The 11,204-nt window shown below is 45.1% G+C and overlaps 1 protein-coding gene across 5 annotated transcripts in view; it reads right to left on the reverse strand.

Annotated features, from left to right (window-relative positions):
• The window catches only part of MEAK7 (MTOR associated protein, eak-7 homolog), a 27,162-nt gene that overhangs the window by 11,419 nt on the left and 4,539 nt on the right, over positions 1-11,204 (reverse strand). For 3 of the 5 annotated variants that reach the window (XM_037743912.1, XM_017543625.2, XM_037743913.1), the window contains exons 2-3: positions 9,000-9,177; positions 6,056-6,286 (exon numbers count right to left, since the gene is read on the reverse strand). In XM_037743912.1, coding sequence (XP_037599840.1) covers positions 6,056-6,286; positions 9,000-9,152 — 384 coding nt within the window. In that variant the 5' untranslated portion in view covers positions 9,153-9,177. Of the gene's footprint in view, positions 1-6,055; positions 6,287-8,983; positions 9,180-11,204 lie in introns of those variants that run through there. The other 2 variants (XM_017543626.2, XM_017543627.2) reach the window with 2 other exon arrangements.

Consider the following 11,204-nt stretch of genomic DNA (forward strand, 5'->3'; position numbering starts at 1 on the left):
GCTCACTGCAACCTCCGCCTCCCAGGTTCCAGCAATTATCCTGCCTCAGCAACGCAAGTAGCTGGGATTACAGGCATGTGCCACCACGCCCAGCTAATTTTTTTATTTTTAGTAGAAACAGGGTTTCACCATGTTAGCCCGGCTGGTCTTGAACTCCTGGCCTCAGGTGATCCACCCACCTCAACCTCCCGAAGTACTAGGCTTACAGGTGTGAGTCACTGCACCCGGCCCCAGACTCATTTTTGAGATAAATTTGTTTTTCTTTATGGAAACCCAAAAGTATCAACAGACCAGTTCCTCTCAGATCTTAAACTGCTTGCTTTTGTACTCTGTTACCTGATTTTTCTTTTGGTCTAAAATAGTTATTACTATTTGGGCTACTCTTTAATAAAACCAAAAGTTGGTTTATTGAAAAGATCAACAAAAATCTGAAAAACCTTTAGCTAGACTAAAATAAAAAAGACGACTCAAATTATTCAAGTCAGAAATGGAAGTAGAGCTGGGCACAGTGGTTCACTTTAGGAGGCGAGGCAGGTGAATCACTTGAGGTCAGGAGTTCAAGACCAGCCTGGCCAACGTGTTGAAAGCCTGTCTCTCCTAAAAATACAAAAATTAACTTTGGGAGGCCAAGGTGAGAGGATCGCTTGAGGTCAGGAGATCGCGACTACCCTGGCCAACTTGAGGGCCCATCTCTACTAAAAGTACAAAAATTAGCCAAGTGTGGTGGTGTGCAACTGTAATCCCACCTACATGGGATGCTGAAGCAGGAGAATTATTTGAGTCTGGGAGGTGGAAGTTGCAGTAAGCAGAGATCACTGTACTCCAGCCTGGGCAACAGACTGAGACCCTGTCTTAAAAATATATATATATGTTAATCAATTAATTAATTATATACATACAGAAATTGGCCAGGCGTGGTGGTGGGCAACTGTAATACCAGCTACTCGGGAGGCTGAGGCAGGAGAATCACTTGAACCCGGAAGGCGGAGGCTGCAGTGAGCCAAGATTGTGCCACTGCGCTCCCTCCTGGGTAACAGAATAAGACTCTGTCTCAAAAACAAAAACAAAAACAAAGACAGAAAAGAAAGGTGGGGGCCAGGCGCAGTGGCTCACGCCAGTAATCCTAACACTTTGGGAGGCCAAGGTAGATGGATTGCCTGAGCTCAGGTGTTCAAGACCAGCCTGGCCAATGTGATAAAACCTCAACTCTACTAAAAATACAAAAAATCAGCCAGGTGTGGAGGCGCACACCTGCAGTCCCAGCTGCTTAAGAGGCTGAGGCAGGAGAATAGCTTGACCCAGGGAGGTAGAGGCTGCAGATCACACCACTGTACTCCACCCTGGGCGACAGAGCAAAACTCTGTCTCCAAAAAAAAAGAAAAAGAAAAGAAAAAGAAATTGAAGTGGGGACATCATTACTGCTTTTGGGAAAATAAGGACTATTTTTATTTTTAAATAAACCAACAAACTACATAATAGAAAAAGGTTCGTGGGCTCACCCTTTCTGGTTTCAAAGCTTAACTACACAGCCACAGTAATGGAGACAGCAGGTGCCACGCTACGGCACGGAGTCTCAATCACCGAGTCCACGCATGCTGGCCTTGTAGCTGCATCTCAGAGAGCAGCTGAACAGCCAGCACCTTGCACGTTTAAGATAACAAGGGTGCAGCTTGAATACTTACAGAAATGTCTTCACTGCAAAATGTACTGTAAATGCATTATGAGGCCCAGTCCTTTGATCCCTCTCTTTCTGGAGACCGAGGATTCAACTCCTCCCAGAGTTCCAAGACCCAGTTAAAAGATAGGGACTAAATTGAAAACCACCTATCTAAATAAAATTGGTCTCCTTATAAAATCCTATTGTGGATTTCTATAATTTTACGTTTGGTTTGGCATCCATTTTAAGTATCCTTCCAACACACTGACACATACTATCTTTCTCTACTTTGAGATACAAATTTCACTATCTGACTTTCACCTGAGTGGTTCCTTTAATGTGCAAATTTAGGGCTATCTAGCTGACAATAGCCTGGAGTCATGAAGCAGGTTATCAAGACACTGGAAATTTCAAATAGAAAAAAAAAATAAGGCCGGGCGCGGTGGCTCAAGCCTGTAATCCCAGCACTTTGGGAGGCCGAGGCGGGTGGATCACGAGGTCAAGAGATCGAGACCATCCTGGTCAACAAGGTGAAACCTCGTCTCTACTAAAAAAAATACAAAAATTAGCTGGGCACGATGGTGCATGCCTGCAGTCCCAGCTACTCAGGAGGCTGAGGCCAGAGAATTGCTTGAACCCAGGAGGCGGAGGTTGCGGTGAGCCAAGATCGTGCCATTGCACTCCAGCCTGGGCAACAACAGCAAAACTCCGTCTCAAAAAATAATAATAAATAATAAATAAATAAATAAATAAATAAAATAAAAGGGGTCCTTGTAAATATGTAAGATCTACTTCTATCTGTGTATCTAATACATTTATATGTTGTATTTACAATGTTCCACTACCAAAAATACAATGAGCTCTAATTAATTGGCTTAAAGAAAAAGGGAAAAACACTTAAATACTTTATCAGAAAAATAGAAACTTTAAGCCCAAATGCCTTTTCAAGTTCACATGACTTCAGTGAATCTTTTTTTTTGAAAGCAAGTGTCATTCTTGTTGCCCAGACTGGAGTACAGTGGCACGATCTCAGTTCACTGCAACTGCCACCTCCCATGTTCAAGCAATTCCCCTGCCTCAGCCTCCTGCATAGCTGGGATTACAGGTGTGTGCCACCATACCCCGCTAATTTTCGTAGTTTTAATAGAGACAGGGTTTCACCATGTTGGCCGGGTTGGTCTCGAACTCCTGGCCTCAGGTGATCCGCCTGCCTCAACTTCCCAAAGCATTGGGATTACAGGCGTGACCCATCACACCCGGCCGTAATTTCAGTGAATCTTAATAAGTTGGTTTTTAAATTATTGGTAAAATAAAATAAGAAATGTCTTTGTAATAGCCAACATATATTATTGTTTACATTTGTTGGTCACACAGTTTTATACTTATCTTGCTAGACATTATAACATGTCAAAATTTGGCATGAAGGTTATAAAGCTATAAATGCAGCCCAAAAGAGAATTATCTTTGTGTAACTTTTTAATAAATAAGGCATTTAATATTGTTGGTTTAACGAAAATAACTAAATCCTAACTTATTGGCAAAATAAAGCATGCACATTTATTTAACGTTAAGGTTCTTACTTAGACAAACAACTCAAATTCACAGGCTATAAAAATGGTTAACACGTCATTTCCTTGGAAGGTAAAATAAAACAAAATGGTTAACAAGGAAATAACCGTAAATGATGACTATCATCATTTTCATAAGTACTCTAGGTAAACTATTTTTAAAAATCAGGTAAATGGAATGAATGCTTTTAAACAAACTTGTCATATAATTTAGAGTCTAAACTTACATCGAATAGAATATTCATTAATGTTGATCATTTCTAAATTTTTTAAAGAAATTATTCAAAAATTTTTTTCTAAAAAATGTGTTCTTGGCTAGGTGCAGTGTCTCACACCTGTAATCCCAGCACTTTGGGAGGCCAAGGCAGGTAGATCACCTGAAGTCAAGAGTTCGAGACCAGCCTGGCCAACATGGCAAAACCCCACCTCTACCAAAAATACAAAAATTAGCTGGGCATGGTGGCATGTACCTGTAGTCCCAGCTACTCAGGAGGCTGAACTGCTTGAACCTGGGAGACAGAGGTTGCAGGGAGCCTAGATCGCACTACTGCACTCCAACCTGGGCAACAGGAGTGAAACTCTGTCTCAAAAACAAAAGTCTTCTTAAAGAAAAATAATTTTAATCTAATTCAAAGGTTATTTATGAAACAAGGTGAAAGGAATCAGTAAGTAAGAGATGTAAAGAAAGTTGAAGTTATAGGTCTTACGTTCTATAAAGAGGTATTCTTGGTAAGAAAAGCTAAAAGGAAAATCATTTTATATGGGAAAGAATCCTGTATGGTACATTTTTTTGTCCTCAAATAACATGACTGTTTATTTAAGAAAGTGAAATGTGAAGGATAAAACAGGAAGTTGAAGCCTGTCATCAATGTTTTGTGTAAGTCATAAGGTTTGTATACAGATAACTTATGGCCAGGCAGTGGCGCACACCTGTAATTCCAGCACTTTGTGAGGCTAAGGCAGGAGGATCACCTACGGCCAGGAGTCTGAGACTAGCCTGGCCAACATGATGAAACCCCATCTCTACTAAAAATATAAAAATTAGCTGGGCATGGTGGTGCATGCCTGTGGTCCCAGCTACTTGGGAGGCTGAGGCAGGACAATCTCTTCAGCCTGGAAGGCAGAAGTTGCAGTGAGCTGAGATCATGCCACTGCACTCCATACTGGGCGACAGATCTAGACAATCTTAAAATTTTGTCCTGGCTGTAAGTCTTTAAAATAACATTCCATTCTTTTCCTTCTTTTCCTTTCCCCCGCTCATTGTTCCCATTGGAAATCAATGACAATTAAGCTGTGCTCTTCCTAAAGCCCTGAGAACTAAAACTGGACAACTCAGACTTTGAAATGACAGCAACCTATTTACATAGATAACCATCCCCACGCCCGCCTACTGATATACAGACTCCAGAGTAATATGGCCTATGTCTGTGTTCTGGTACTGTCTTCCCCTTTTTGTTTTTGTGGTTTTTCTCTCTTCCTCCCCCACTACTTTTTCTTCACAGGACATGAGACTGCACAGCCTGCTTTTGACCTTCCCTAACAACGTGGGCCCTATCTGACTAGGAATAAACCATTCTAGCCATGACAGTTCAGACAAAACCCAAGCCCTGACACTCATTTTCCCTAAAATGCTTTCTCCAAAAGATCTGTCAAAGACATAGGGGGAAAAAATGTGAAAGAAAAATAAAGCCAGGCACGGTGGCTCACGCCTGTAATCCCAGCACTTTGGGAGGCCAAGGCAGGTGGATCACAAGGTCAAGAGATCGAGACCATACTGGTTAACATGGTGAAACCCCGTCTCTACTAAAAATACAAAACATTAGCTGGGCATGGTGGCGCATGCCTATAGTCCCAGCTACTCAGGAGGCTGAGGCAGGAGAATTGCCTGAACCCAGGAGGCAGAGGTTGCGGTGAACCGAGATCGCGCCATTGCACTCCAGCCTGGGTAACAAGAGTGAAACTCCGTCTCAAAAAAAAAAAACAAAAGAAAAAAAAAAGAAAAACTCAGAACTCCATTTGCTCTGCCACAAGGAAAAATTACGCTAAAAGCTGAGTCATGCAGGAAACTGCCTTTTCTTTTATTCCTAAGCAGAGAGCTACAGATAAAAGGTTTAAAATCTCCACAGCTGGCCGGTGCAGTGGCTCACACCTGTAATCCCAGCACTTTGGGAGGCTGAGGCGGGCAGATCACCTGAGCTCAGGAGTTTAAGACCAGCCTGGCCAACTTGGTGAAACCCCTCCTCTACTAAAAATAAAAAAATCAGGGGGGCCGTGGTGGTACACGCCTGTAGTGCCAGCTACTCAGGAGGCTGAGGCAGGAGAATTGCTTAAACCCCAGAGGCAGAGGCTGCAGTGAACCAATATCGCCTCACTCCACTCTAGCCTGGAAGACAGATCAAAACTCCGTCTCAAAAAGTAAACAAATAAATAAATAAAATAAAATCTCCATAGGTAGCGACTATGCTCACTTGATCGAATGTAAAGTGCCGATTTACTGAGCACAAGACAGATACATATTGACTACTCCCCTGCCTGCTCCCTTCCTCTTGCAAAATGTGAATTCAGTAATGGGACCAGACCCTCCCTCTTTCCCCTGCAGCCTGCTTTTCCCCTTTAAATCCTGAAGCCCTCAAAATCATCTTTAGAGAAAGGCACAGACCTCACTCCCAGACGTGCCCTTAATCTTGGCAAAACAAACTTCAGTTGATTGAGACCCATCTCAGATACTTGTTGGTTTACCCCTCCATCTGCTATGTAACTGGCCTCTGCCCCCGACCTATGGTGCCCAAGACTGCTGAGGAGGCTGCAAAGGGCCTCGCGGCCTCACTACCTTTTGGACTTCTCTAGCCTTCACGGGACCTTCTGTGGCAGAAATCATTTTCACAATCATGAGACTCTTCTCCTCAGAGCTTCCTTTCAACAGGTGGGACATGGATGCTGCGAACTGCTCCTGGGACACGTTCTCACTGGGTCCCTTCACCTTCCCCGTCAGGTCAACCCTCCGCATGCCATCATACAACCTGGTGACCATCTCTGGGGGAAGAGCTTCCCCGATGTGGTTCTGTTGGAGACAAGCAGAAAAAAATGGTTAGACAGTGCATGAGGTGAACTTGGTAGTGTTGTGGAAGTTATCAAGAAATTATTTTAGGCAGAAAGAGAGGGTCCTTGGGAAATTTTCATCTTTTAAAGAAAAAGTTTCTTGTAAAGCCTCCGCTCTTAGAGCCAGGCCAGCAACCTTTGATATGCAAAGGCAGGCCATCAGAAACTGGGTCCACTTAACATGGCACTTCCCATGGCCTTCTTGCCCTTTCCCCACATGTTCCTGGCAACATGGCCACCCCCACATATCCCCACATGTGTAGAACATCCATGGCACCCTGCATTTGCATATTAAAAGGCTAGGGTGGGAAGGCCAGCTTTTTCATGGCTACCTGAATGACATGCCTGGTCAAACCAATCCCCTGAGCCCTATGCAAATCAGACACCTCCTCCAGACTCTGCATACAAACCTGGCTGATGTCTACCATACTTGGGGACCTCTTCTTTTGGCTTTGGAGTCCCCCCTCTCTGTACGGGGGAGCCTCTTCCTTCCTTCTCGCCTATTAAACTCTCTGCTCCTTGAAACCACTCCACGTGCGTTCATATCGTTTCATCTAAATCAGTGTGAGGAAGGAGAACGCTGGTGTTCCTCCACTCATCAGAACTATCGCAGTAGTATCCCAGGAAAATAAGTAGGGGGCCAAGACCAACCTCGGCCACTTCACAATGCCACCGACAGCTACCAAATGCTCCTGCGTCTCCAGGGCAGTGTTCTCTCACCTAAGGGCCTCACACCACCCAAGCGTCCTGGGTGCGGCTCACCTTGGCCATCAGACCCTCCACAGTCTGCTCCCAGCCTGCCTCCCAAGTCTCCGCCTCCTCATTCCTGCCTCTGGCCACCGTCTGATCTTCACTCTGCTCTGAACTTTATCTTCATTCTAGATTCTAGTAGCTGCTATTTGCATGTCTGAATTTATTAACATATGTAACATATGGCTGTGTATAGCTAATTTGGTCTCTATATTAGGGGTTTCCAAATATATCAGCTTTTACTTCCTGTCCATGTCCCTTGGGCTCAATATGCATTTTTCATTCATTCTTATTTCAATTTTAAATTTAGTTTGTTGGGGGTTTTTTGAGACAGGGTCTCCTCTGTCACCCAGGATGGAGTGCAGTGGTTCAGTCACAGCTCACTGCAGCCTAGGCCTCAGAGGCTCAATGGATCTGCCTACCTCGGCCTCCTGAGTGGCTGAGATGACAGAGGTATGCCACCACACTCAGCTAATTTTTGCATTTTTTGTAGAGATAGGATCTTGCTGTATTGCCCGGGCTAGCCTCAAACTCCTGGGCTCCAGTGATCCTCCTGCCTTGGCTTCCCAAAGTGCTGGGATTACAGGTGTGAGCCACCGTACCCAGCCTATTTAATTAATGCCTGGATGAAAACATCATTTTCCTTTTTTGCTCCAGCATCAAATCTGCTTTGGTCCTGGATTTACAACGAAATGGAAAGAGCGAGCAAATCATAAACCAATCACATCCTGCACAGCAGGGTCTGTGAGCTGGGCTCTCCTGTAACAACCGGCTGTGTGGACATGGCTTGTCCCAGCATCGACATTCAGCAGCTCTTGTAAGGCAGGCTTCCGCCCTCCCCACTCAAAAAGAGCACCCCTATTTCGGTCAATGTCTGCAAAGTTCTACTGGAAAAGCATTCTCTCATCCTTTCCCAAAGGAGGCTTCATTCCATCGCCAAGGTCTTCTGCCTAACTCTTTGCCGCATTTATCTGAACATTATCACCCACTCTACAGTCAAGTCTGAAATAGGCCTGGCTGGTTCCGCTCATTCCCGCAGGCCTACTGGGGCGCTTCTGATCTAGTGGAGCTGCACACACGAATGCACACGCATGCACAATACATGCACATACAACCACACAGCTGTGACCCAGATAACCTCCCTGGCCAGTTTCCTCATCTGCTCGCAATCCGCACTTTCTCCAAGAGGAAGCAGGCTGCTAGGATGGCTGCCTGGACTACCAGGAAGATGAGCTGACGGCATCTCCTTGTCAGTGTCTTGCATCAGTCTGAGCACTCAAACCTGCAGTTGAGAGCCCCAGGCAACGGGGCAAAATATGGACAAACAGGCAGTTTGAACTCTCTGCAACATGAACTCTGAGTCTGAAATGTCATTATTTTGTTAGAAATATGACAAAATTCCTAGACATCGAGCACATACACATTCTAGAGGCAAAGGCGCACCTGACATGTCATGGTTCCTGGACCTCCGAGTCCACAAGGGCAGACCCGTCACCCCATCTATCTCCCCATCTCTGCAAAGGCATTAGGAGAGATGAGGTTCAAGACACACAGGAAGCAGGCTATGTCCTCTGATGTTAATCTCAAGTCAGAAATGTACCCAAAACGGCGTGTAAATCATTCATTATCTACTCCAGTTTCCTTTAGTACAGATAAGAGACTACAGATTTCAACAAGGGGGAGGGATGTGTTTAGACACTGTCTACAGTCATTTCACACAGACATGGCAGAGCAGAGGAGCTGTGACAGAGGCCACATCGCTCACAAAGACAAACTAGGTCAAATCTGGCCCTTTACAGAAAACCAACTTTTCAGTGTTGCCATCCATTGCATTACAAAGGCAAGAAGGCAGATTCTGGCCTGAGGACCACAGAGTGCAGGCCCCTGCTCCCAACTAAACGTGAACCTCTGGTGGTTACTCTTGCCTGCAGTGCCTTCAGAGAGAAGGATCTGGACGAGGTATTCGGACTGTTTTTATCTGATGACAAAGCATCGAAAAACTGATCGATCTCGGCCTGTTCCTCAGGAAGAAACTGTGAACACAAGCTCTGGCCCACGCGGCTCCTGCTGTTGCCCATCTCTCCAGGTATCTGGCAGAATTATCTGCAAAAGGAAAAGACACGATGTTAGAAAAATTGAAATTTAATCATCACGGAAAATAAATATTGATAATTATATGGTCAGGTTAATATATATTGATTTAGACGCAAAGTGTAGCTAAAACACATCAGAGCTACACAAGATTGGGTTTTGGGTTTTGTTTTGTGTTGCTAAGGCGGGATCTCACTCTGCTGATCAGGCTGGAGGGCAATGGCACCATCACAGCTCTCTGCAGCCTCAACCTCCTGGGCTCAGGCGATCCTCCCCATTCAGCCTCCTGAGTAGCTGGGACTACAGGACCACACCATGATTCCTGGCTAATTTTTTTGTCTGTCTTCTGTAGAATTGGAGTCCTGCTGTGTTGCCCAGGCTGGTCTCCATCTTCTGGTCTGAAGTGATTCTCCTGCCTTAGCCTCCCAAAGTGTTGGGATTAGAGGTGTGAAGCACTGTGCCTGGCTAATATTGTTTCAATGTGGCAGAAATTAATAGCTGATACAAACAAAGCTGGACAAGGCCATCCTGACTCCCATGACCTACTGAGACACACCCATAATTGTCAAAAACTCCGAGTTGATTTGAGAACACAGTGCCCAAGCTAACATAACCAAAGGCAGAACCAAAAACAATCTGTATTTTAATTAAATATTCTTTTTTTTTTTTTAATTTGAGATAAAGTCTCGCTCTGTAGCCCAGTGGAGTGCAGTGGAGCGATTTGGGCTCACTGCAACCTCCACTTCCTGGGTTCAAGCGATTCCCCTGCCTCAGCCTCCTGAGCAATGGGATTACAGGAGCACACCACGCCCAGCTAATTTTCGTATTTTTGGTAGAGACAGGTTGGTCAGGCTGGTTTTGAACTCCTGACCTCGTGATTTGCCTGCCTCAACCTCCCAAAGTGTTGGGATTACAGGCCTGAGCCACTGCGCCTGGCCTAAATATTCACTCTTTAAAACCAGAGCTGGAAAAAATATGTATCGAAGGCTGAACAATCACATGTACTTGAATAAACTCACCTTGAGAACACTGCTACACACTAGTTGGGAAGCTTTTCCTTTGTGGTCCTGGCTCTGCCTCCTCCTAGCTGTGTAGTCTTGGGCAAGCTCCTGAAACTCTCTCTGCCTCAATTTCCCCATTTGTAAAGCAGCAGGAGCCACAGTCCAGCCTCAGAAGACTGCCGTGATAATCAACCAAGTCAACCAAAGCAATGGGCCAAGACGTGCCCGACACTGATGTTGCCTGTATGATCCCAGCCCGCGGGCCTCATCTGTTTTGGGCACAGGAGGAGCATTAGCAGAGTTTGGCACCAACGGCAGGTGACCTGGGGTCTTGTTCACTGTCACAAACCTCATTATAGGAAAAGGTCAAGCACCAAGAAATTGGGGAATTCAAACAAAAGAGCATGGTTAGAAATGAAAAAAAAAAAAAAATCTCCTAAGAGGTAAGGTGCTGTGACTGTTAATTCCTGGCCCTGGACGTTTTCTGGAAACCCAGTGTCAATGAGACTGCTGGAGAGACAACCACCCTCTCCCGCACAGACAACTCGGTAAACAAAGTCACTGCAACAGCAAATTTTCTCCCAAGGGATTCAGCCAGTGAGGGAAGGGCCATGCTACTAAGGTAGGGCATGAGCCACAGTCCCCATCAATACCTGACAATTCAAACCCTCAAAGGGTAACAGGGTACGGTCAGGATCTCTTTTTATTGAGATGAGATTCACCTAACATAAAATTAATCATTCTCAAGTGTACAGTGGCATTCAGTACACTCACAATGTTGTGCGACCATCACAGTTCCAAAACATTTTCATCAATCTCAAAGAAAATCCTCTGCCTGTGAGCAATCTCCTCTCATTCCTTCCTCCCACATCCCCTGGCAATCACCCATCTATTTTCTACGAATTTCTGTATTCTGGACATTTCACATAAACGGAATTATATTGCTGGGCGCGGTGGCTCACACCTACAATCCCAGCACTTTGGGAGGCATGGTGGCTCTCACCTACAATCCCAGCACTTTGGGAGGCATGGTGGCTC

This window comes from Cebus imitator, unplaced genomic scaffold, assembly GCF_001604975.1.
Source record: "Cebus imitator isolate Cc_AM_T3 unplaced genomic scaffold, Cebus_imitator-1.0 Scaffold159, whole genome shotgun sequence".
NCBI classification, from domain to species: Eukaryota; Metazoa; Chordata; class Mammalia; order Primates; family Cebidae; genus Cebus; species Cebus imitator.